This window comes from Equus asinus, chromosome 12 (genome assembly GCF_041296235.1).
Source record: "Equus asinus isolate D_3611 breed Donkey chromosome 12, EquAss-T2T_v2, whole genome shotgun sequence".
NCBI lineage: Eukaryota > Metazoa > Chordata > Mammalia > Perissodactyla > Equidae > Equus > Equus asinus.
Window position 1 is genome coordinate 17,951,932 of NC_091801.1, and position 27,770 is coordinate 17,979,701.

Sequence of the window (27,770 nt, forward strand, 5' to 3'; positions counted from 1 at the left end):
TCCCGGATAGCAGTTTCGTGCACCTGGGAAAGAAATTGAGAGTCGAGCGCGGCGGGTGGAAATACAGCCGGGCTGAGTATGGGCGATGCGGGTGTTTCCGCAGCCCCAGGAGCGGAAGGGACTGCGCTCCCACCAACGGGACCTCCCGTCAGTCGGAAAAGCGGAGGCAGCGTAGCCGGCAGCGCCGTTCACCCAGCTGGAGCAGGGGTACCGGGGTCCCCGGGTCCCGCAGCCGCGCCGCCGCAAGGAGCCCGACGCGCCCGGCGCGGCGCCGCAGGACGCCCGCCACGCCCCACACCGCCCTGCAGGCGAACGCGGGAGGCGGCGAGGCCCCGCCGGGCCGCCGTAGCGCTGCGGCTCGGGCAGCTCCTCCCGCGCCGCCCTCCGCCCCCTGCCTCCCGGCGCCGCGGCTGCTCTGGGCAGGCAGCGCCGCCGCCGCCGCCGCCGCTGCTTCCTCCCCTGCAGCCGTTCGGCCGCTGCGTGACGCGTCGTTTCCTCCCAACATGGCGGCCGGGGCAGGTCGGCGGTGATGGAGGCCGGTCCGCTGCCGCGGCGGGTGCTAATCCCCACAGTAGCCAGGGCAGCCCTGCTCTCGCCGGGCCTCTGAGCCGCCGCCGCCGCCGCCGCCTCGGCCCTCGGCCCCCGGCAGCCGGCCTCCCGGGCTGGGCTCCCTCGCCGCCCCCGGGCCGGAGGGGCGAGTGAGGGAGGTGGCCGGGAAGCGACCCCCGGGCCGGGCGAAGCAGAGGTCCGACGGGCGCGGCCCTCCAGGGGCGGCCTCTCGGGGGGCGGTGAAGCTCGCGGCGGGACCGCGGCTGGTCCCGCTCGCCCGCCCGCCCCTTCCTGCTCCTGCCGCTGCCCTCCACGCCTCCTCTCCCCCACCTCCACCCCCTCGCCTTTCTCTCCGCGCTTCCTCCCCTCCTCCTCCCCCCTCCAGCCGCCGGGAGCCGCGGGTCGGACGAGCCGCTGCCGCCTCCTCTGCGTCCATGTATGAGGGCAAGAAGACGAAGAACATGTTCCTGACCCGGGCCCTGGAGAAGATTCTGGCCGACAAGGAAGTGAAGAAGGCGCATCACTCCCAGCTGCGCAAGGCGTGTGAGGTGGCGTTAGGTGAGCGGGGAGGAGGCCCGGGCGGGGGCGGGGGGGCGGCGGGGTCGCCCGGGGGTTCGCCCTGGGCCGGCGCGGCTGACCTCAGGGAGCCCTGGCCGGGCTCTCTGCTGCCCGGCTGGAGTTGACAGTAAGTCGCCTGGCTGTGGGGCAGAGGCAGACTGGAGGAGGAAGGGCAGTTAGCTGGGCTTGGGATCGACTGGAGAGTGAGGAGATTGTGTCGGTGGACCTTGCGGTGCGGACGGGATTCCACCCTTTGTGATGAACTAGAAGACGAGTTGTTGTTTATTAGTTTGGAAATTGAGGTGGAGCTGATTTGTCGGGATTGGGCGTGGGAAGGGTTCCGTATCGTAATTTCGATAACTTTATCGTTTGGCGTGGTACTTTGGGAACAGAGGCTGAAGTTGTTCCCTTGTTGACAGTCTCGAGAAGGGCTTTGCAAGAGGTGCAGCCCGTTCTGACATCTGTCCGCCTCCGCCACAGGAAAAACATAGAGTAATGTTGTATCTGACTGGGCTGACCTGGAAGAACTAGACCGGAGGTTAAGGGGTGGGGGTGGCGATATAAAAGCGGGGAAGGAAAGGACCTTTAGATAAGCTGGTTTTAGTGATGAGGAAGCGGGGGGGGGGGGGGTTTAAATGGGGAAAAGGAAAAAGACAATGACACCCACCAGCCACATGTCTGGACAGGGGCGGCTGCTCTCAAGCTTGAATTGTGATTTCTAGTTCAGACGGAAGAGATGTAGTGTGATGAACCCCATAGAAGGGTCAGTCCAAACAATACCTATAGCGAGGACGGGCAGACGAGGAATTGTTAAAGGGGAAACACTGACAACTCTGTTGCATCCATCAAAGATGAAATCATTTAAGGAGAGACTAGGACGCTTAACACGAAGATGAGTTCCTAATGCTTACACCTTATTTTGTAGCACAGGAAATAGACTCGATCAAATTGATGAGAAAATGAAGCTTGTTAAACGGGCTTTGGAAAACAGCGTTCTTGAGGGGGAAAAAAAATCCAGGATAACTCAAATGTATGCTAGAGTAAAGGGTCAAGACAGCTTAAAAGCAACTTTGCCTTTTAATTACTAAAATAAATAGACTACTTTTTAACTTGCTATAATAAGCTATGCTGTTTTTTCCTTCTTTTTTGGATCCTTAAAAGTGGTGATATGAAAAACATTATTGAAGAAATTTCATTTAAAATTTTTGAATCTGTAGTATAGTTTAGTTTTTTGACCCCTCGTGGATCAGAAGTTTACCATTTGTTGTTCTTGTAGCTAACAAAAGACTGTTCCAGGTGAATGAGAAGACATTGTACAATGGTAAAAATTGAATTTATATCTAGGTCCTGAAAGGAATAGTTATTAAATTGGGGTGGGATGAGGGAGAGAGTGATTTTTAGAATTTTTAAAAGAATTATTGTAGGTTTATGAATAACTTGCAGATTCAAGAACTCAAGAGATTCTCACAAGTTTTAGTTTTTGAGGCCAGATTTTCCATATTAGAGTATATTTTTAATATACTAAGTTATAAGTATTAGCCTGAAGAAATAAGGTGTGTTGTGTACATGAATTTTTCCTCTCCAAAATGCTAATATAAGTAAATGTATTTTAATGGAAAGCTCACTGGAAGGAGAGTCTGGCATTTTAGGTTCAAATCCCAGTTCTGTTACATTGCAGTATAGTCCCTGGGCCTTAGTTTCCTTCTCTGTCAAATTAGGATATTGGACTTAATGATTGTAAGGCCACCTCCCCTCTAATGTGCCAAGAATGTGAATGCACTATTCTGTTAAGTTGTGCCTTGAATATTCCTGCCCTCTTGATTGGCACCTTTAGAGGGCCTATAGGTTGGTCCTTGCCGTTTTGAGACATAGGAACTACTTGGTAGTGTGTGTGCCAGCGTACCAGGATTCTCTATTCCAGATTTTGCTAGTTTTTACTTTTTTGTTCCTTCTGTATGATTAGCAGAAGCTGAGTGTGAGGAATATGACTATCCAGGCAGGGCCTGGGCACCAGAGTACTTTCTTTACCTGAGATGTATAAGACCTTTTCTCACATTTCATAAAAGTTAGTTTAGCCTCCTACAAAATCTCACTGAGCAATCTTAGGGTAGTTAATTTCTAGTGAACCTTGTTTCTTCCCTTCTGATCGTCCATCTACATTATCACCCAAACATAAGTTGATAGGGAGGGCTCATTTCATCTTTGCAGAAAATATAGTGTCTTGCAGTAAGATGGTATCCCCCAATATGCATTGTCTCTGGAAACTATTGTAGACTTCCCCTTTCCTCTTCACTGCTGAGACCTGGGCCAGGCCCACTTTGGGCTCTTGATAACCCATGTAGCCATCAAGCAGGAGGAGAAAGTAAACTGGAATGACCTGGTTTGATCATCCCTGGTCTGTACGTTGTGAGTGGATAGGAGTTGGATGGTGGAGGTACAGAGGTGGGTGTTATAATCCTTCTAAATAGACTTTCTGAGTAGACCTTCTGAATATACCTGCCTGCATTCATTCTCCCCTTCAAATTTATTGAACACTTACCATGGAGCTGAAGGGAGACGGACAGTAAACAAGAAAATACATAGTATGTCAGACTTTTAATCCTTTGTTTTAAAATCACCTTATTGGCATGTGAGTAGATTTCAGAGCTCTGGTATTCGAAATTAATTCAGTCACCTTTTAACATAATGGCTAATTATAAATAGGTTTTCTGTAAACAATAGTCATGAAATTACAGTTCATCACATATTCTTTAAAAAAACTATTTTTTTTGTTAAAGTATAATTTTTAGGAAACCTTATCTAGATTAGGGGAGATTTTACTTCATTAAAACAGAATCCCTTCTCAAAGACGCTACATAAAGGAACTTTTATTTTCACAAAAAGAAAAATAAATAATAAAACCTTTAAAGGGGATGAAAATTATTTAAAAGTTTTATCAAATACTCTTACATGTCAGACTTTCTTTTGAAGTAAACAATGCTTAATAAAAGAAAGAAAGAAACAAAACCTCTCACACTTGCGTTGTTACAATCAGTGTGAAGCCCACAGGCCCAGGACCTGCTCTAGATTGCCCTCTCTTGGTACTTGCCCCTCTACAGCTCTCTGCAGCGAACACTGAACTTTGCAGAGCTTCTAGGCTGCCCTAGCTTAGCTTGATCCATTCCTGCTCTCTAGAATCCTGAATTAAAAATAGTCTGGCCATCTGCTGGCAGCTGAGACAACAGCTGAGCTATTTTTAGTTTCAAAGAATTTAGGATTGTTGCGGGATTGGGCTTGAAGGTAGCATTGTTTGTCTTGGAGTGGGTGCAATTGAGCCATATTCTGGTCAGGCCTCTAAGTTTCAGGAGTTTCTTTGATGTTAGGGCTGTGACTCCTTTAATTTCTGCTTCTAGCATCAGATATCTATGAAGATGTTCTGCAAATATTAGGATGAACGAGTTCACGGATGGAGGCTGGCCAGCACTGATACAGAATAGAAGTGAAAGGGGTGACTGGAATAGGAATGAAATGGGTGACCAGAAGAAGGTTTTAGAAGCGTGGGAGGCATACAGGGGCAGTGTAAGGGTGGTTTCCCAGCAGAGATATGGGAGAATGATGGAGAAAGAAAGGAATTGGTTAGAGAAGTAATTTTTGCAGCAGACAGGGTGTGAATTTGTGGTGTTCATCATATTTTAAAGTGATCTTACTGATTTAGTTTTCTTATATAAGTGTCCATTACCTATAACTGTAGTCTCCCTCAGAAATGTAAATATAATATTTAGGCTAAAAATTTACGGAACTTGCTTCCTTCTGCACTGCCAATCCCACCCTGATTTTGGTTAACAGTATTATAGAAAAAGGAATATATAGGGGCTGGCCCCGTGGCCGAGTGGTTAAGTTCGCACGCTCCGCTGCAGGCGGCCCAGTGTTTCGTTGGTTTGAATCCTGGGCGCAGACATGGCACTGCTCATCAGACCACGATGAGGCAGCGTCTCACATGCCACAACTAGAGGGACCCACAACGAATATACAACTATGTACTGGGGGGCTTTGGGGAGAAAAAGGAAAAAATAAAATCTTTAAAAAACAAAAAAGGAATATATAGGTGGAGAGGAAATTACTTGAATGCTTTTGGCCTAGGTTTTATGCTGCTTTTGGTAATTTCATTAATTTTTGTCACTCCACCATTTATGAAAAAATAATGACTCACTTCTAAATAATACCCTGCAGACAGTGAACATTTTAATTATGATTTAAATCCATTAGCAGATCTCCTTTTATATCTTCCTTCGTATCTAAAGTAAAGGTGCTTTCAGCAAGCCAGGCTGCCAGAATTTTTGAGATAGCTAGAAAAAAGAGCGTAATGAATGAAATGACTGAAAGAAAGATTCTATTAAGTTTGAGTTGAAAAAAATAAGTTTGGGTTACAGTGTGTACTCTTTCCATTGTGAAGATTTACAATGCACATTAACATAGTTAAGATTCTGAAAAGTCCTCTAAGAAAAAAACCTGCTTGATTTTGTTTAGTGAAGTTTTTCCCAAATTTATTTGACCCTTTTTAGTATCCGCTAACACTCCTAGGAAACATTGTTCCTTGGAATTTACTTTGGGACACTGTTTAAGATAAAGAAAGGCAGAGCAGATACAACAGCCCAACTACTGATGAGACCATTCTGTAGAAGAATCATGTGTTTTGGGAAAGCAGGAGTCCTGTAGACAGTCTGGGAAGGAGAAGAAGGTCAGAAATAAGGAGCATTTGGGAAGAGTGTTATCAAGATCAGAGGACTGCTTGCTTACTAGCTCTTTCTTTTCTTTCCCATCCTATCTAACGGCAGGCAGCTGATTTGACTCTCCTGATGTTTAACTTGTAGAGAAACTTTTGTTGGTAATTGTTTTTTCAAAGCAGGACAGAAATTTATTGTGAATGGGAAATAATTTGGGGAATTATTTGTCATAATATTCCTCAAAAAATGGAGCAGGGGATATTTGAAAAGGAAAAGTGCATAAATAAATTATTATTGTCATTCAAAATTAGATATATTCTTTATTCAGATGGTTGTTGAACTAGTATGTGTCAGATACTGTTCCAGGGCTGGGCGTCCAGCAGTTAACCAAGCATGCTTTCATGGAACTTAAATTCTTTTGGGTTGAGGCTGACAGTAAACAACAAACTAATATATATTATATTGTCAGATTGTTATTATCTGAAGAAATATTTTAGAAGGGTAAAGGGAGAATGACTGGGAGTGTGACATTAGATAGTGTTGTCAGGAAAGGCCTCTCTCATGAGGTGACATTTCAGCAGAGAAGTGACGGAAGAGATTCATCCTTTCAGATACCTGGATGAAACAGAAACAGAGGCAAAAGCAAGATAGCTGTGTGCTTGGTACATTCCAGGATGAAAGGCAGCTTTTGTGGCTGCGAGGAGAGTGAGAAGAGTGTTGGTAGGAGAGGAGGGCACCTTTGGATTTTATTCTATCTGTGATGGAAGACACTGGAGTTTTGTACAGGGGAATGACATAGTAGATTTGCATTTTAAAAGGCTCACTTTGGCCAGAGATGATGGCGATTTACACTAGGCTGATAGTAGTAGAGAGAGTGAGAATTGGTTGCATTTGTAATATATTTTAAAGGAGTTCATAGAATTTGCTTATGAGTTGGTTGTCCGACAGCTATCTTGTAGCCAGAGCTTCAGGATGTTTGAAGATAGCATTTACCATGATGGGAAATACCAGGAAAGAAACAGCTTTTGGGAAATAAGTTATACAGTAAAACATTTTCATCCAACCCTTTACATGTATTTTAGATTTTTTTTTTTTTTGCTGAGGGAGATTCACTCTGAGCTAACATGTGTGCTAGTCTTCCTCTGTTTTGTATGTGGGTCATCATCACAGCATGGCTGCTGACAAGTGGTGTAGGTCTCTGCCTGGGACCTGAACCTGGGTTGCCAAAGTAGAACCTGCTGAACTTAACCACTAGGCAATGGGGCTGGCCCCTACAATTTTTTAACAGTAGAATTTCTTGATAGTATGATAGGATATTTTCTACTGAGAAAAGGACACAATTAAAATGTAAGATATTTATACTGAGAATGCCCAAGACAATTTCAAATTTGAATTGTCAATTTTTTTCCAGTGAGGTTTCTTCCTAAGGGAATAAGCCTTTCACATAGTATTGATTACAGTACACAACTAGTCCTGGCCCCTTTCTGGATTAGGATCTTTGCAGATGTAATTAGTTAAGGTTCTTGAGATGAAATCATCCTGGATTTGGTGTGAGTCTTAAATCCAGTAACGGGTGTTATTGCAAGCAGAGGATGGGACACAGAGACACAGAAAAGAAGAAGGCCATGTGAAATAGAAGCGTAAATTGGAGTTGTGTTGTCATAAGCCAGTGAACACCAAGAGTCATCAGAAGCTAGGAAGAGGCAAGGAAGGGTTCTTTCCTGGAGCCATCAGCAGTGGTATGGCTCAACCAACACCTTGAATTCAGACTTCTGGCCTCCAGAACTGTGAGAGAGCAAATTTCTGTTGTTTCAGCCACCAAGTTTGTGGTAATTTGTTAAGGCAGCCCTAGAAAACTAATAAAAGTTCCCTTTATCCTAATCTTTCAGACCCTGTTTGATTTATTTGAGCTTTCATTTATAAAGTATACCATATAAATGTTTAAATAATCAATACTGTCTTTGGCTGGTCTCTCTTTCATGAATCTAGAAAGCGATTATTCTGAGGCTTTAGTGTGGGTGAGCCTCTTGAAAAACTTGTTGAAAAAGAGTCCTGGGCCCAAGTATTTAAAAGTTTTATGTTCTTTTTTTTTTTTTTTTTTTGAGGAAGATTAGCCCTGAGCTAACATCTGCTGCCAATACTCCTCTTTTTTTTTTCCTGAGGAAGTCTGGCCCTGAGCTAACATCCGTGCCCATCTTCCTCTACTTTATATGTGGGATGCCTACCACAGCATGGCTTTTGCCAAGCGGTGCCATGTCTGCACCCAGGATCTGAACCAGTAAACCCTGGGCCGCCGAAGCAGAACATGCGAACTTAACCACTGTGCCACCAGGCCAGCCCCTGTGTTCTACTTTTGATATTTTTGTTTGGCTTAGATTTAGACTTGATATAACTAAATTGGTCTATATAGCCTATGTTAGCTTTTCATTTAGGAAAGGTTGTGGAAAACAGTCTTTAAAATATTTCATATTACTGGGCTGGCCCTGTAGCCTAGTGGTTAGGTTCCACACACTCCACTTTGGCAGCCCGGGTTCGGCTCCTGGGCATGGACCTGTACCAGTCAGCGACCACCATGCTGTCCACATACAAAATAGAGGAAGATTGGCGCAGATGTTAGCTCAGGGTGAATCTTCCTTGAGCAAAAAAAGAAAGATTGACAATGGATGTTAGCTCAGGGCAAATCTTCCTCAGGGGAAAAAAAAATCATATCACAATATTACTTCTGGCAGTATCTTAAAAAACTGTGGGACAGTTAATTTTTTTCCTCACCTTTGAATCTGAAAAGGTGTGTGGTGAGACTTCACTTAATCAGCTGTTTAACAACCCTCGTCAATCCAGAACCTTCCTAAGAAATGAAATAATCAGTAAAATTAGAGGAGAGTCCCTCTGCCTTTACTCAGTCTGTTTACTTTTAATTACACATAAGTCCAATAAATTTGGCAGTTTACTTTTTATTTTTATCTATTCATCGGTTGATGGACATTTGGGTTGAATGAATAATGCTGTTATGAATATTTGTGTGTAAGTCTTTATGTGGACCTAAGTTTATCTTTCTTGCTTTTTTTTTTTTTCTGGGAAAGATTTGACCTGAGCTAACATCTGTTGCCATTCTTCCTTTTTTTTTTTTCCTCCTCTCCAAAAGCCTGGTACATAGTTGTATATTCTAGTTGTAAGTCCTTCTAATTCATCTGTGTGAGCCCCTGCCACACCATGGCTACTGACAGATGAGTCGTGTGGTTCCCTGACCAGGCACTTAACCTGGGACGCTTAAGTGGAGAGCGCCAAACTTTAACCAATAAGCCATCAAGGCTGGCTCCTGAATTTTTTTCTTTTGGGTAGATGCCTAGGGGTGGAACTGCTGGGTCATATGATAAATTTATGTGTAACTTTTTAAGAAAGTGCTAAGTTGTTTTCCAAAGTGGTTGCACCATTTTATATTCCCACCAGTAACAAATGAGTTTCTCCTACATCCTTGTGAGCCAACAGTTGTTAATTCTTTTATTTCAGCCATCCTAGTTGTTATGAAGTATTATCTCATTGAAACGCGGTTAAATTTTGAAGTTTTTTTCCCAGACTTTATTCTACACAACATACATGCACACACACGAATATGAACAAGCATATTCTTCAAAAAATTGAGCTATTTCATTTCTAAGGTAATAGGAGGAAAAGAAATAGCTAATGTCTACTGAGTGTTTACTGTATGCCAAGTTCTGTGCCAAGTAAGTACATTCTTGGCTTTATCTCAGTCCTCAAAACAACCCTGTGTGCTTATGTGCTATTATTATTTGTATTTTGCAAATGGAGAAACTGAGGTTTAGAGCTTGTGTTTAGCAGAGTCGGAATATGAGTGCCTTTTGGTGTAACGTGGCTGTCCTGACCTGCACCCCTTAAGGACAAAACTGTTTACAGATAACAAATACAGAAAGAGAGAGAAGGGCTTCTATAGAAAGAGAAAGGGCAGAATACTTAACAAAGAAACAACTGAGGAACAGCAATAAAGGAAAATACGGCTGTGTACATTTCAGTGCGTCTTGAGAGTGTTTATGTACTGTGTGTTCATAATGGCATCCTTGAGTACATCATGCAAAAGATCATTTTATTCTGTGTTCTGCTTAAGAAGTCTTGTAGATTCCTGTTTATTTCTTCTGTCTTTCTAAGATCTTTAACAAAATTTTAAAGTTAAATTTTAATGATTTAAGCCATTTGGAAAATTCAAAATTCAACCCAAGGATTTTGGATAGGCTAGCTTTTATTATACTTGTGTTCTTAATCTTTTAAAAATACTCTCACTTGTTTTTTTTTTTTGTTTGTAAAGATTGGCACCTGGGCTAACAACCGTTGCCAATCTTTTTTTTTTTTTCCTGCTTTTTATCTCCCCAACCTCCCCCCCCCCACCCACACACACAGTTGTATATATTAGTTGCAGGTCCTTCTAGTTGTGGGATGTGGGATGCTGCCTCAACGTGGCCTGATGAGCGGCGCCATGTCCGAACCCTGGGCCGCCGCAGCAGAGTGGGCAAACTTAACCACTCAGCCACGGAGCCGGCCCCTCACTTGCTTTTTATCTTAATATTTTGTAGTATTTTCAAATCATTTTAAAAATTGAAATAAAATCTTATTAAAATGTCATAGGAAATTACAAATAAGACTTTGTTACCTAAAAATAACTGGTTGTATATCTCAATGGCTTCTTTTATAAGTATATAAATGTAATTATTGTATAATTTTCATAATTTTCAGTTTTATAGTCTCTCATCATCATTTTATTTTTTTTTTTTTTTTTTTTTTTTAAGTTATGATACTGATAATATGTTTATTGAATGAGCTCATATTAAACTCCAGGCATTATGCTGAGGGCTTTCCACGTTGTCTCATTTTAACCCTTCACAAAGACCCTTTGAGGTAGGTATTATTAATCCCATTACATAGATGAGGAAACTGAGGCCAACATACCTCAGAGACTTCTCTAAGGAAGCATAGCTGATAAGTAATTGTTTTTTTTTTTTTTTTTTTTTTTTTTTAATTAATGTTATGATGGATTACAGGCTTGTGAAATTTCAGTTGTACATTTTTGTTAGTCATGTTGTGGGTACACCACTACCCCCTCCGTGCCCTCCCCCCACCCCCCCTTTTCCCTGGTAACCACCGATCAGATCTCCTTCTCAATATACTAATTTCCACCTATGAGTGGAGTCATATAGAGTTCGTCTTTCTCTGACTGACTTATTTCGCTTAACATAATGCCCTCGAGGTCCATCCACATTGTTGTGAATGGGCCAATTTCGTCTTTTTTTATGGCTGAGTAGTATTCCATTGTGTATATATACCACATCTTCTTTATCCAATCATCAGTTTCTGGGCATGTAGGCTGGTTCCACGTCTTGGCTATTGTAAATAATGCTGCGATGAACATAGGGGTGCAACGGACTCTTGAGATATCTGATATCAGGTTCTTAGGATAGATACCCAGTAATGGGATGGCTGGGTCATAGGGTATTTCTATTTTTAACTTTTTGAGAAATCTCCATACTGTTTTCCATAGTGGCTGTACCAGTTTGCATTCCCACCAACAGTGTATGAGGGTTCCTCTTTCTCCACAACCTCTCCAACATTTGTCGTTCTTGGTTTTGGATGTTTTTGCCAATCTAACGGGGGTAAGGTGATATCTTAGTGTAGTTTTGATTTGCATTTCCCTGATGATTAGCGATGATGAACATCTTTTCATGTGTCTATTGGCCATATTCATATCTTCTTTTGAGAAATGTCTGTTCATGTCCTCTGCCCATTTTTTGATCGGGTTGTTTGTTTTTTTGTTGTTAAGCAGTGTGAGTTCTTTGTATATTATGGAGATTAACCCTTTGTCGGATAAGTGGCTTGTAAATATTTTTTCCCAATTAGTGAGCTGTTTTTTTGTTTCAATTCTGTTTTCCCTTGCCTTGAAGAAGCTCTTTAGTCTGATGAAGTCCCATTTGTTTATTCTTTCTATTGTTTCCCTCAACTGAGGAGTTACAGTGTCCGAAAAGATTCTTTTGAAACTGATGTCAAAGAGTGTACTACCTATATTCTCTTCCAAAAGACTTATTGTCTCAGGCCTAATCTTTAGGTCTTTGATCCATTTTGAGTTTATTTTGGTGTGTGGTGAAAAAGAATGGTCGATTTTCAATCTTTTGCATGTGGCTGTCCAGTTTTCCCAGCACCATTTGTTGAAGAGACTTTCTTTTCTCCATTGTAGGCCCTCTGCTCCTTTGTCGAAGATTAGCTGTCCATAGATGTGTGGTTTTATCTCTGGGCTTTCAATTCTGTTCCATTGATCTGTGCACCTGTTTTTGTACCAGTACCATGCTGTTTTGATCACTGTAGCTTTGTAGTATGTTTTGAAATCAGGGATTGTGATTCCGCCGGCTTTGTTTTTCTTGCTCAAGATTGCTTTAGCAATACGTGGTCTTTTGTTCCCCCATATGAATTTTAGGATTGTTTGTTGAATTTCTGTGAAGAATGTTCTTGGGATTCTGATTGGGATAGCATTGAATCTGTATATTGCTTTGGGTAGTATGGACATTTTAACTATGTTTATTCTTCCAATCCATGTGCAAGGAATGTCTTTCCATCTCTTTATGTCATCGTCAATTTCTTTCAAGAAAGTCTTGTAGTTTTCATTGTATAGATCCTTCACTTCCTTGGTTAAGTTTATCCCAAGGTATTTTATTCTTTTCGTTGCGATTGTGAATGGGATAGAGTTCTTGAGTTCTTTTTCTGTTAGTTTATTGTTAGTGTATAGAAATGCTACTGATTTATGCACGTTAATTTTATACCCTGCTACTTTGCTGTAGTTGTTGATTATTTCTAATAGTTTTTCTGTGGATTCTTTGGGGTTTTCTATGTATAAGATCATGTCGTCTGCAAACAACGCGAGTTTTACTTCTTCGTTACCTATTTGGATTCCTTTTATTTTTTTTTCCTGCCGAATTGCTCTGGCCAGCACCTCCAGTACTATGTTGAATAGGAGTGGTGAAAGTGGGCACCCTTGTCTTGTTCCTGTCCTCAGAGGGATGGCTTTCAGCTTTTGTCCATTGAGTATGATGTTGGCTGTGGGTCTATCATATATGGCCTTTATTATGTTGAGGTACTTTCCTTCTATACCCATTTTACTGAGGGTTTTTATCATAAATGGGTGTTGGATCTTGTCGAATGCTTTCTCTGCGTCTATTGAGATGATCATGTGGTTTTTGTTTTTCATTTTGTTGATGTAGTGTATCACGTTGATTGACTTGCGGATGTTGAACCATCCCTGTGTCCCTGGTATAAATCCCACTTGATCATGGTGTATAATCTTTTTGATGTATTGCTGTAATCGGTTTGCCAAAATTTTGTTGAGGATTTTTGCATCTATGTTCATCAGTGATATCGGCCTGTAGTTCTCCTTCTTTGTGTTGTCCTTGTCAGGTTTGGGGATCAGAGTGATGTTGGCTTCATAGAATGTGTTAGGGAGTTCTCCATCTTTCTCAATTTTCTGGAACAGTTTGAGGAGAATAGGTATTAAGTCTTCTTTGAATGTTTGGTAGAATTCTCCAGAGAAGCCGTCTGGTCCTGGACTCTTGTTTTTGGGAAGGTTTTTGATTACCGTTTCTATTTCCTTTCTTGTGATTGGTCTATTCAGATTCTCCATTTCTTCCTGATTCAGTTTGGGGAGATTGTAGGAGTCTAGGAATTTGTCCATTTCTTCCAGGTTGTTCAATTTGTTGGCATATAGTTTTTCATAGTATTCTCTTATGATCTCTTGTATTTCATTGGTATCTGTTGTGATTTCTCCTCTCTCATTCCTGATTTTATTAATTTGCGCTTTCTCTCTTCTTTTCTTGGTGAGTCTGGCTAGGGGTTTGTCAATTTTGTTAATTCTTTCGAAGAACCAACTCTTTGTTTCATTGATCCTTTCTATTGTCTTTTTTGTTTCAATATCGTTTATTTCTGCTCTTATTTTTATTATTTCCCTCCTTCTACTGACTCTGGGCTTTGTTTGTTCTTCTTTTTCTAGTTCTGTTAGGTGTCGTTTGAGGTTGCTTACGTGAGCTTTTTCTTGTTTAGTGAGGTGAGCCTGTATTGCGATGAATTTCCCTCTTAGGACTGCTTTTGCTGCATCCCAAATGATTTGGTATGTCGTGTTCTCATTTTCATTTGTCTCCAGATAATATTTGATTTCTTCTTTAATTTCTTCAATGATCCATTGTTTGTTGAGAAGCGTGTTGTTTAGTCTCCACATTTTTGCACCTTTCTCTGCTTTTTTCTTGTAGTTGATTTCTAGTTTAATAGCGTAATGATCAGAAAAGATGCTTGATATTATTTCAACTCTCTTGTATTTATTGATGTTTGCTTTGGTTCCCAAAATATGGTCAATCCTTGAGAATGTTCCATGTGCACTTGAGAAGAATGTGTAACCTGCTGTTTTTGGATGAAGTGTTCTATATATATCTATTAAGTCCATCTGGTCTAATTTTTCATTTAATTCTATTATTTCCTTGTTGATTTTCTGTGTGGATGTTCTGTCCATTGGTGTTAATGGTGTGTTGAGGTCCCCTACTATTATTGTATTGTTGTTGATGTCTTCTTTTAGTTCTATTAAGAGTTGCTTTACAAATTTTGGTGCTCCTGTGTTGGGTGCATATATATTTATAAGTGTTATGTCTTCTTGGTGGAGAGTCCCTTTTATCATTATATACTGTCCCTCTTTATCTTTCTTTATCTGTTTTGCTTTGAAATCTACCTTGTCTGATATTAGTATAGCGACACCTGCTTTCTTTTGTTCATTATTAGCTTGGAGTATTGTTCTCCATCCCTTCACTCTGAGTCTGTGTTTGTCTTTGGGGCTGAGGTGTGTTTCCTGGAGGCAGCATATTGTTGGATCTTGTTCTTTGATCCATCCTGCCACTCTGTGTCTTTTGATTGGGGAGTTCAATCCATTTACATTTAGAGTGATTATTGAGACGTGGGGGCCTACCACTCCCATTTTGTGTCTTGTTTTCCGGTTTTCTTCAGTTTCCTTTGTTTCTCGTCCCATGGTTTAATCTGTTCTGATGTAGAGCTACTACTCTCTGTTGTTGTCCTTCTACTTATCTCCTCTGCTCTTGGTTTTGTAGCCCCTTTCCTTTTTTGGATTTTTCAGGAAAGAGGGTTTTCCTGAGGATTTCCTGAAGAGGAGGTTTTGTGGCAATGAACTCCCTTAATTTTTGTTTGTCTGGGAAAGTTTTTATTTCTCCATCGTATTTGAAGGATATTTTCGCTGGGTAGAGAATTCTCGGCTGTAGATTTTTGTCCTTCAGATTTTTGAATATATCATTCCACTCTCTTCTAGCCTGTAAAGTTTCTGCTGAGAAATCTGCTGATAGCCTGATGGGGGTTCCTTTGTAGGTTAGTTTCTTTTGCCTGGCTGTCCTTAATATTTTCTCCTTGTCGTTGACTCTTGCTAGCTTCACTACTATATGCCGTGGAGTTGGTCTTCTTGCATTGATAAAGTTTGGAGATCTATTGGCTTCTGTCACCTGAAGATCCATCTCCCTCACCAGATTTGGGAAGTTCTCAGCCATTATTTCTTTGAATAGGTTTTCTGCCCCTTTCTCCTTCTCTTCTCCCTCTGGTATACCTATAATCCTTACGTTGCATCTCCTAATTGTGTCTGATAATTCTCGGAGAGTTTCTTCATTTCTTTTAAGTCTTGCTTCTCTCTCCTCCTCTGCCTGCAACAATTCTATATTGCCATCTTCCAAATTGCTAATTCTTTCCTCCATATTATCGGCCCTACTGTTCAGAGCATCTAGATTTTTCTTAATCTCCTCTATTGTGTTCTTCATTTCCAATATTTCTGTTTGGTTCTTCTTTATCGTATCAAACTCTTTTGTGACATAGCTCCTGAACTCGTTGAGTTGTCGGTCAGAATTCTCTCTTAACTCATTGAGAATCTTAATGATGGCTGTTTTGAAGTCATCGTCATTTAGGTTATACATCTCATTTTCTTTGGGATTGTTTTCTGTGTATTTGTTGCTTTCTTTCTGTTCTGGAGATTTGATGTATTTTTTCATATTGCTTGATGTTGTTGATTTGTGCCTCCGCATGGAGATAGAGTTTAGTTGCTCCTTTCACTTGTTTCAGCTGCTGCGGTGGGAGGAGCAGCTGTTTATATTTCACCAACCAGGAACCCTGTCCGTAGTTGCTAACTGGGCCTGGGCCCCTCTTCGTAGCCACAGTGGCCCTTTGGATTCCCTCCTCTGCTGTGGGGGCCGTCACAGGGGGGCTTCAGGCTGCAGGTGCCTACTGTTGCAGCCCACCTAGATGTGCTCTCTCCTTGGGGTCTGCAACGGTGTTATGGGCTTTTCCAGCAGCCAGGGGTGGGATCACTTATATTTGTCGCTCCGTTGCTGTCGGCACCCACCAAATCTCACTTGTCCTCTATAGGTCGCAGGAGAGCTATTGGCATCTTCTACAGTCTGTGGTTAGTACACCTAGTTATGCTGCTTTTGCCCTGGGGTCTTCCAGCCTTGTGGCTGGCGGCTGGGTGCCTTCTACTGGTGCTGTGCAGAGGCTTTCCCTAAGGCTGCTGTGAGCCTGTAGGGTTTCCCCCTAGGCTACTAAGCTGGGTCTCTGGAACTCTCTCCAGCCCCAGTCCTCTCCGAGATCTCCGGCAATCCCTAGACCCACGGGGCGGGCAATGGCAGCTGGGGGTCGCCCCGCCCTCAGGGCTTCTCTCCTGGCCTCTCCCGGAGCCGTGAATGCTGGGCGTGGCCCCTCTGCCAATGACAGACAGGGAGTTTTGTCTGCTGCCCAGCGGAGCTCCAGCGCTTCCCCTCCGGGTCGCAGAACCGGCCTTTGAAAATTCCCCCGGCCCCGGTCCTCTCCGAGATCTCCGGCAATCCCTAGCCTCACGGGGTGGGCAACGGCAGCTGGGGGTCGCCCCGCCCTCAGGGCTTCTCTCCGGGCCTCTCCCGGAGCCGTGAATGCTCAGCGTGGCCCCTCTGCTAATGGCAGACAGAGAGTTTTGTCTGCTGACCGGGCGGAGCTCCGGTACTTCCCCTCCGGGTCGCAGGACCGGCCTTTGAAAATTCCCCCCGCCCCGGTCCTCTCCGAGATCTCCGGCAATCCCTAGCCCCACGAGGCGGGCAACGGCAGCTGGGGGTCGCCCCGCCCTCAGGGCTTCTCTCCGGGCCTCTCCCGGAGCCGTGAATGCTCAGCGTGGCCCCTCTGCTAATGGCAGACAGAGAGTTTTGTCTGCTGACCGGGCGGAGCTCCGGTACTTCCCCTCCGGGTCGCAGGACCGGCCTTTGAAAATTCCCCCCGCCCCGGTCCTCTCCGAGATCTCCGGCAATCCCTAGTCCCACGGGGCGGGCAACGGCAGCTGGGAGATCTCCGTGCCCTCCGTGTCTCTCTCTGGGACCCTCCGGGCGCCCCGAGCACCAGGCTGGATCCCCCCGCCAATGGCGGGGAGAGACTCTCCCCGCGGGCTCAGGTGTGCAACTCCAAAGTTTCCCTCTGCGTTTAGGAGTAATTGCAGGGGGTTTAGGTAGGGTTCTGGTCACCTGTTTCCACCGTCGCTCCTCTGTTGTGTTCTCGCTCCTGCCCTAGACGTGCGTGGATCCTCTGGGGGCGTCCGTTGGAAGAAAGCCGCTTGCGGGTACCAGGCTGCCCGTCGGGGTCGGAGAGCCCTCACCTATTTCCACATCCTCCCGGAGGAAAGTCCATCCGCCTTCCGATGTATAGTCGCGTGGGTGTCTCAGACGTCCTGAGATGCTGTCTGGATATCCTTTGTCAAGCGATAAGTGTCCAAATAATTGTAGACTCGAAGGGCGAGAGACAAAGAGGACTACTCACGGCGCCATCTTCCCACTGTCATCATCATTTTATTTTATGTATTTATTTATATTTTTGAGAAAGATTAGCCCTGAGCTAACTGCTGCCAGTCCTCCTTTTTTTGCTGAGGAAGACTGGCCCTGAGCTAACATCCGTGCCCATCTTCCTCTACTTTATGTGTGGGATTCCTGCCACATCATGGTGTGCCAAGCGGTGCCATGTCCGTACCCGGCGTCCGAACCGGCGAACCCTGGGCCACTGAAGCGGATGTGCGCACTTAACCGCTGTGCCACAGGACTGGCCCCTCCTTATCATTTTATATTTATCTACATGTCTATGTTGTCTTCCTGCCTATCATTTTAATAATGTGTCATTTGTTTAAATGTTTTTAAGTTTGGGGATATTTACATTTAAATTTTGTTGCGTAGATTTTTCCTTTTTTTTAAATTAATCCCTGGAAAATTCACTGAATGTTTGTTATATATGCAGAATTATTTAAAATAGACTCTAAGATTGAACTTGCTGGATTAGAGTGTGGTCTTTTATGGCTCTTGTTCCTTAGGCAAAACTGCCATAAATGTACCCCCCAGTGCTTGGTGCGAGTGTACATCAGAGTACCTAGGAAAAAGAGACAGGGTATTTGCTCTCTTTAGTTTATTGGCTTTGATCCGTTTTTATGTAACCATTCCCTTTCATCTTTCCTTGGCATTGTTTTTTTGTTTTAAAAGTAGAAAACAGAGACATAAAAGCTCCTCTTTATAGTTACAATAGGTGTACTTTTGTTTTCTATAAGTTTTATTATTTGATTTTTTCATACTTTTTTTCTTGAGTTTTATTAGGATATAGTATGAGGTATGTATTTTATAAGTTCATTTTCTCCCTTTGAATTGATAGTCAGATGTTGAAAAGCAGTTACTAAGTAATTTAGAAAACATTTTACCATATCTTATTCCATCAGTCATTTTCAGTTTGTATTAGAATAGTGCCTAACGTGGTATCTGATAGGATCGATTGGTCCTACATTGCCCCTTATTTATTTTTTTATAATAATGCTTGATTCTTTTTCCAAATAGTTATAGGATTTTCTATTGTGTTCTCTAATGCTTATTCTTAGCATAGTATTAACATAATAATCAGCGTTTCTTACCTTTTATTCTTATACATCAGATAAAAAGTATTATAGTTGGGAAGAAGTTGATTATTTTGTTTCATCTATTTTTTTGGGTCCTCATACTTCTATTCCTTAAGGGTTAGTTCTTATATGGTAAGTGAGAATGTGTTTAATGCAGTGACAAGCAAAAGCTCATGTGTAATTTCTAATGTGCCTGAATCTGTAGAAGATAAAATGGAACCACATGTATCTTCTAGTAATAGTGAAGAGTAGAAATAAGATTTAGCATGTTTGATAACAGTTAATACTTAAGTTAACAATTAATAGTTAAGCTTTAAAAAAACCATACCAGTGTCCAAAATAAGTATTTTACAATGATTAGAGAACAGAAGTTTTATAGTAAGTACTAACTGTGTCTGCAACTGTTTTGCTAGAAGATACATGGACAAAAATTAAACTTATATTATCAGAATGTATTTTTTTCCCTAAATGCAATAATGAATCCGTGTGTTTGTATATATGAAGTGAAAGTATTTTCTCTTTGTTCCCACACCCAGCCCCTATTTCTGTGGCTATTAGAGAAGACTCTTGAATGGCAGATTAGAAGGAAAGGTACTTTTGTTAATAATGTGTAGCACATGCTTCCCTTAGAGTCAACAAGTATCCCCAAGTGTGTGGTCTTAAACTTTTATACGTGGTTATGTCTTCATTGAGTTATTTTCCTTTTGAAATAGTTAAAACAAAATTTTTTTCAGTTCTTAATTTTCTTTTACATTTCAAAAAGCACAGTTGATTAGGTGATTAATATGCAAAAATCTGGTTTCCCTAAAAAAGAAAGTTAGGCCTTCAAAAATCATCACCATTATAATTCTTTTTGTTTGGTTTTTCCAGGTTTGAATAAAAAATGTCTTTAGGAAAGATTAGTCTTTTCTGTTTTATTACTAAATTAAAAATATATTATGAATAATTAGTGGTTTTAAATTTTATATTATTAAATTGACTATCCCTTGATTTTTTTCTTATCTTTTTGTAATGCTCCCCCAAATAACTTCTACCAATTTGGTCTCATTGAAGTTTTCTGTCTTTAACATTTATTTAAGTTATATAATCTTTCATTAATAGCAAATAAGGAGCCTTGTTTGATTTTGCCACTCATGCATGTCTAATGCTGCTCTATGTAATGTCTCCCTAATTAAGATCTCTCTCACTAGTTTGTTTGACTAAAACTTCTTAATGTAAAGGTTTTGTTGATTCAGTAAATTAATGTCCCTAAATATTTTGTCTAGGATAGTCACTGTTAATAATTTGGCTCTCCACGAGATATATAAGAAAATGAAAATATCTTTCACTTTGGAAATTAAGTGTCAGGAATGTTTGCTTTTCCTCACTTTTTCCATTTTTGTTTTTTAAAAAGTTTTATTTTAGTCCTGAATTTTATATTTTAAAAAAAGTTATCACAGTATTTCAGTTTCTTTTTTTGGAACCACTCCTTTTATGTTCATTTCCTACCCAGTTGCCCTTATTGCTCTCCCTTCCTCCTTTTCAAACCCTCAGAGTCTATCAGCATAGATATATGAGAACATTCTTGGTTCATACAGACATATTTTAAAGCAAAGGAATCAATTTAAAAATAATCAGAGGGTATCCTGACATCTGGTTAACAACCTTCCAAATGACCACTAAGTTGTGGAAACGGGGGAAAATTCACTATGTTGTGGAAAACCAGATGATGGCAGTCTATTACTAGACATTGGAGTAATGAGAAGAAGCTAAAAGGATGAGAGAGAAGAGGTAGGTATGGAGGACAGAAAACAAAGTCGTCTAATATATGTATAATTCTTTTTCCTAAACAAAAACCTTAAAAATTCAAAATTAGGAAAAAAGCAATAATCAAAGACATATTGAAGAAAACCACTGCACTTAAAAAACGCCTGTGTGTACAAACTGCCATATTCCAGGAAGAAAACAACTCAATGTAGAGAGACTCTTAGAAGTCTCAGTCTAGCAATATTATTTAAAATTAAGGATAAAAAAATCGCACAGATATCTAGGAAGAGAAAATAAGCTTCCAAAGAAGGAATTATTATAGTTCAGTTTCTTGAGAGTGCAAGGAAGAGTTTCAGCCTAGGTAAACTTAATAGGAATTCCTGAAAATGATAAAACAGCAACTTTGCTGGTAAACTTAGACGTACTGTTTTACATCTGTTTTTTTTTAATCTGTCTTATCACACCTCTCTTCTTTTTCCTTTTTTCCTTTCTTTTCTCTCCTTTTTCTGTCTCCTTCGTCTATCCACTCTTTTCTCTCATTCCCTTTATTTCGAATTCTACTTATAGAAAATTGTTAGAAAATATTCAGACATGTCCTGAACATATATGTACAAGTTGATTCATCATTGTGCTCTTTATAATTGCTAAATGTTGAAAATAACTCAAATCATCAACAACATGGGATTGGTTAAATAATAGTATGCCCGTACAATGGAATACTACAAAACACTGAGGAGTAATGTGGGGGAAATATATTTATTGATATGGGAAGTTGAGGGAGTGGAAAAAACAGATTATATATTAGTATTTTTCGTAGAACAAATATGTATAGGTATACATACAAAAAATGTTGCAAATACAGGAAATTTTGACAAATATATTGAGACATTTCATTGTCTTGTGGTAGAACTACAATAAAATATTTGTAAGGTTGTTATAAGTGTATGTCACTCGAGTCTATATGCTTCTAAAGAACTTTTCTGTAATGCAAAAATATCTATTTATTTTCTTCCCCCAGCCCGTGGTATTTTTTTTTTAAAGATTTTATTTTTTTTTCTTTTTCTCCCCAAAGTCCCCCGGTACATAGTTGTATATTCTTAGTTGTGGGTCCTTCTAGTTGTGGCATGTGGGATGCCGCCTCAGCGTGATTTGAAGAGCAGAGTCATGTCTGCGCCCAGGATTCGAACTTACAAAACACTGGGCCGCCTGCATGGAGTGCGCGAACTTAGCCACTCGGCCACGGGGCCTGCCCCCAAGCCTGTGGTATTTAAATGTAGGGTAAGAGAGGAAAAAGGAAAAAAAAATAACTCCACAAAGACAAGTAGTGAGCTTCTTATTGAAATAGAAAATAAAACCAAGAAAGATTGCTGACATCAAAGAGAGATGATTGGATGATAGTTACATTTATTTACCAGTAAGTCAGCCTAGTAGTGAACGCAGGGACAATTTAAATGTGTCTTTGGTATTGCTTAGAGTATACCTATTGTTGGAAATTGATTATACTCTCTGCTTCATTACTCATTAGTTTGTGATAATAGGAAAGAAATTTTGTTTTTCAGGTTTACTATCATGCCTTTTCTGATTTTGATTCTTCAAAATGGGGAGAGAATAACTGGCCTCAACCAAACTTTTGACTAAGAAATATTTATAAATTATGCCTCTGGTAATCTATCTAAAGATTATGTAAGAATTAAGAAGTCTTTTTGAGAGAACCTCATTGGTTGCTGTATCTTCTGAAACACAAAGGAAGCCTTGGTTTGCACCTCAAATGAACCCTAAGCCAAGAAAAGTATATAGGTTTCATAAGATCTTATTTCCTTGTATGTATCTGCTGAGGCCTTCTCAGCACGTTTAGAAAAGGTATGAAAAACTGATTCAGAAGTACAGGTTTTCTTGATGTCGATAGAAAATCCAGTAGTGTTAACTGATAGAGACTTAGTCTTGCAAATTCTTGGTTCTGCATCCTTTGTGGAGTTGAATACCAAGTTCTTTCTAATTATGTAGAACCTACCATTTATCAAATATTTTCCTGTATATTTCATGAGTTGTAGATGTTGTTATGCTCATATTTTGTATTAAGTGCTTGCCTGAAATTAGTGAGCTAAAATTTGTGCTCATTCCATTCTAAATTGTTTACAACTTGGTTAGTCTTGAGTAGATGAACTGTCTTCCTTCTCTTCCTCACCTGTTGGGAAATTTCTTCTCAAAAGTCTTCTCTCGTATTATACCAATTCATTGTGTATTTGCATTTATCATTACCTCTGTATCAAATGCAGGTAATCTTTGGGACTATTGAACATATTAGTTATTCATATATTGGTGCTGTCCTTAGATTTCTGGAGAATGCTTTCTTGTCTTCAACATCTGTCTGAATTGGGCCCTACTGAGAGCATGAGGGATTTGACTGAATAATGGGAGACAATGGATTAATTTTGGAACATGGGACATTACAGGGCATGATAGGACTGACCCAAGGCTGAAAGATGCTCCTTAAAGGATAACATGAAGTTGTGGGTAAGAAAGACAAGAGATAGAAAGGTGCAGAATGCTGAGGTTGAGAAAGTATTAAAAATAAGCTTCTTTACTTTGTGGGAACATTATATACTATTTAAAACATGTACGTACTTGTTATAACTTGTTGATGATAGCTTGTTTTGTGTATTTGTGGGATAGTGCACATTAATTACTTGTTTTATGTCAAAAAAGCGATTTAGTGAATTTTGCCTCAATGTGGCTATTTGGGACAACCTACTGTTTTGTAAATTAAATTTTGTTGTGAACTCCGATTCTACCACAGGGTTAAAAACCAATAGAAAGGTTTTTTAGCTTTCATTAGCAAACATTTATTGAACATCCTCAGTGTGTTTTAGAATTGTATTAGATACTGTGGATGCTAGAGATCATTCATACATGGTGCCTGCCTTCAAGGAGCTTATATCTCATTGGGGGAAATAGATTGCAATAAATAGATGTTATAAGTGATGAGTAGGTGCTATGGTAGACGTTAATGAAATTGATGGAAATCCAGAGGAAGAATTGATCAGTTCTTTCCTGGAGTAGTTTTTGGTTGGGGGCATGTATCAGCTAACAGCTTTATAGAGGACTTACCTTAGATGTTAGCCTTGGAAGATCACTAGATGATTATGCTGAAGAAGAGTGTTACAGGCAGAACAAGTTGCTTGAGCATAGATGTGTGAGATAATGTGGCTACACTTAGGGAACTGCACGAATGACTGTTCAGTATGACTGTGGGGTATAGTTTGATAGAGTGGATGAGGAGAGAAATACTTCTAGGGGAGACAGCAGAGGCCAAATCACTGAAGACCTTTTATGCCACGCTACGTAGTTTAGACTTTTTCTTATGGACAATAGGATGCTAAACAAAGGAGTGAAATGGTGATGTTGCACTTCAGATAGATCACTGTGGGCATTATGAAAGATAGATTGCTGGGATTCGGAATTGTAGGCAGTGAGACTGTTGTATTAATAAACTCTTGCCATAGCCCAGTTTTGAAGAAACAAGGGCTTGAACTTGAGGCACAGGGTGGAGATTTTAGATCTAAGTAAATCAGCAGGACTTCATAACTGTTTGGGTGAGAAATGAGGAAAAAGAAAGGCATTTAGGATAATTCTAAGGTTTCTAATGGAGTGATTTTCAGCTGTTGGGTCTATTCACCAAAAATGGCAGTACAAGAAAATGAGCACATCTGAGATGAAGGGGTTGAGGAAGAAGATGGGCTCAATTATGGTTAAATTGATTTTGAGGTGCATGTGGCACATTTAAGTGAAGATACTTAGTTGACAGTTGTTACAACACGACAGAAGCTTAGGAGAGAGTGAGCCAAGCTGTAGTTAGAGGTTTAGGTGTTATCAGCATACAGTTAGCCACTTAGGACCTTTTAGAGAAAAGGAGATGTAAATTAGGTTGCCCAGTAAATTTACTCTCATTTATTGCTTTCTTGAGGAAACATTTGTTAATTACCTATTTGTCCCAGATTTTATGCTAAATCTGAGGAATATAATGATATAAAGAATGGCCTTTGCTGTTAAGGAACATATTGAGGGAGATGGACACATAAAATAATTTCAATATAATAAGGTAAGTGTTGTGATAGTGATAACCAGAAGAGGCTATGGGAATAGAGAAGACATGTAATTATCTTAGCCTGGAAGTGCAGGAGAAGATTTCTTGGAAATGACAGCTGTTTATTCCAGGAAAAGATGGCTAGGAAAGTATTTTGGGGAGGGAGGAGCATCATAAGCTAAGGCATGAATAGCTGAAAAAACATAAAATGTTGGAGAGAGTTATCCAGAAGATTGGCATTTTAAGTTTTAAGTGTGGGGCAGGAATGGTAGGAGATGAGGCTTGTGGACAGTATTATAGGTGATGGTGAGCATGGGGATGGAGCATGGAGAATCACTGGAAGATTTTTAGTTGAGAGTGACGTAGAACATGTGACTGAAGCAGTCTTGAAAGGTACCTACCAGGCAAATTGTTAGTAGGGGTAGAAGTCCGGGCAGCGGACATAGTTTGAGCAAAAGCCTAGAGGTGTGAAATACCAGGTCACTTCAAGGGATTTAGAGAGTTCTTTTGTTATTTGAGTGTGGAATGCAAGGAAGGGCATGCAGAGAGATGAGAGTGGCAGACAGGCCAATTCTTAGAGGGTCTTGTGTACCCTTGAAGAACTTGAACTTTATCCTGTCAAAGGTCACTCTGGCACTAATGTGGTAGGGCTCAAGAATGGAGATGAGGAGTCAGTAGGCCTGATGAGAGATGAGAGCCTGACCTAAAGAAGTAGCAGAAGGAATGAAGAAATCAGATTCAAGGAATTACAACAGTTCTCATCCTTACACCAAGATAACCTATACACCAAGATAACCTGTGGAGTATCTTAAAAATCCAACCAACTACATCACATAACTGGAGATCCTGATTTGCTAACTCTGGGCATGAGCCTGAGAATCTTATTTTGCTTTTTTTAGTTTTATATTTTACATTAACTGTATATAGTAAAATTGACCTTTTTTTGGATGTACAGTTTCATGAATTTAACACGTGAGGATTTGTATAACCTCTACCACAATTGGGATACAGAACAGTTTTATCACCCCAAAAAACTCTTGCTGTCTCTTTATAAAAGTCATACTCTTCTCATTTTTTTTTTTAAAGATTTTGTTTTTCTTTTTCTCCCCAAAGCCCCCCGGTACATAGTTGTGTACTTTTAGTTGTGAGTCCTTCTAGTTGTTGCATGTGGGACACTGCCTCAGCATGGCTTGATGAGTGGTGCCATGTGCGTGCTCAGGATCTAAACCAGCGAAACCCTGGGCCGCCGAAGCAGAGCGCGCGAACTTAACCACTCGGCCACGGGGCTGGCCCCTCTTCTTCCGATTTTTAACCCCTGGAAATCGCTGCTCTGTTCTGTGTCATTATAGTTTTATCTTTTTGAGAATGTCATATACATCAAGTCATATAGTATGTAAGCTTTTGAGACTGGCTTTTCAGTCGGCATGTCTTTGAGAGTCATCCAAGTTGCATTTATTAATTTTCTTTTTTATTGCTGAATAATATTCCATTTTATGGCTCTATTACAGTTTGTTTATCCATCATCATTGAAGGACTTTTGAATTGTTTACAGTTTTGGGTAATATGACTAGAGCTGTTATAAACATTCACGTATGGATTTTTATTTGAACGTAAGTTTTCATTTCTCTAGGGTAGGTACCCAGGAATGAGATTGCTGGGTCATATGGTAAGTATGTGTTTAACATTATAGGAAACTTCCAAACTTTTTTCCAAAGTGACTGTACCATTTGACATTCCCACCAGCAGTGTCTGAGAGTTCCAATTGTTCCACATTCTCACCAACTCTTGGTGTAGTGTCTGTATTTTACCTCTTTTTTTAAAGTATTTTATTAGGTGTGTAGTGGTATCTCATTGTGCTTTTCATTTGCATTTCCTTAATGGCTAATGATGTTGAACATCTTTTCATGTATTTGTTTGCCATGTATATATCCCTTTGGTGAAGTGTCTTAAGTCTTTTGCTCATTTTTAAATTTGGTTATTTTTTCTTACTGTTGAATTTTAAAAAATATGTATATTCTGTATATTCAAAAAATATATATGTGCACAAGTCGTCAGATATGTGATTTGCAAGCATTTTCTATAGCTTACCTTATTTTCTTAACAGTACCTTTCACAGAACAAAAAGTTTTAATCTTGATAAAAGTCAAATTTATTAGCTGTTTTTTGAATGTCTAATTGTTCCAACACTGTTGAAAAGATTATCCTTTCTACACTGAATTGCCACTGCACCTTTGTAAAAAATGAGTTGGGTCCATTTCTGTGGGTATGTATGTGGACTCTGTTCTGTTTATTGGTCTCTGTGTCTGTCCCTTCTCCAATACCACATTGTTTTGATTATTGTAACTTTAAAGTTAAAATTGGATGCTGTGATTCTTCCCACCTCATTCTTTTTCTTTTTCAAGATTGGCACCTGAGCTAACAACTATTGCCAGTCTTTTTTTTTTCTTGCTTTTTCTCCCCAAATCCCCCCAGTACATAGTTGTGTATTTTAGTTGTGGGTCCCTCTAGCTGTGACATGTGGGACGCCGCCTCAGCACGGCCTGATGAGCAGTGCCATGTCTGTGCCCAGGATCAGAACCAGCAAAACCGTGGGCCGCCGAAGCAGAGCGTGTGAAACCACTCGGCCACAGGGCCAGGCCCCACCACCTTATTCTTTATCAGAATATTTTGTCTATTATAATTACATTGCTTTTCCTTGTAAGTTTTAGGACCCCCTTAGCTATATACAGAAAATCCTGCTGGAATTGTGATTGGCAGTAGGTTAAATCTGTAGAACAATTAGGGGAGAATTGACATCTTTATTGTTTGGAGTCTTCCAGTCCATGAACATGCTATGTCTCTCCGATTCTTTAGTTATTGTTTGGTTTCTTTCAGTATAGATCCTGTACATGTTTTTTTTTTAGGTTTATCCTTAAGAAACTCATTTTGGGGGGAGCTATTATAAATAGTATTGTTCTTTAAGTTTTAGTTTCCAATTGTTCGTTGCTAGTTTATAGAACTGTGAACTAAATGCATTTATAAGTTCTAAGAGTTTTTTTTCTCATAGATTTCTTGGGATTTTTTTTACTTAGACAATCATGTCATCTGTGAATAGGAAGAGTTATTTCTTCCTTTCTGATCTGCATGCCTTTTATGTCTTTTTCTTGCCTATTGCAAGAAAATG

General features: G+C 40.5%; 1 protein-coding gene across 3 annotated transcripts in view; it reads left to right on the forward strand.

The window, feature by feature from the left end:
• Positions 1-406: 406 nt before the first annotated feature.
• ARFGEF1 (ARF guanine nucleotide exchange factor 1) overlaps positions 407-27,770 on the forward strand; it is a 157,232-nt gene continuing 129,868 nt past the window's right edge. For 2 of the 3 annotated variants that reach the window (XR_011493169.1, XM_044780257.2), the window contains exon 1: positions 407-1,107. Coding sequence is in view for 1 of the 3 variants with exons in the window: in XM_044780257.2 (XP_044636192.1) it covers positions 984-1,107 (124 nt within the window). In the remaining 2 variants the exon portion in view is untranslated. Of the gene's footprint in view, positions 1,108-1,152; positions 1,235-27,770 lie in introns of those variants that run through there. The other variant, XM_070481146.1, reaches the window with a different exon arrangement.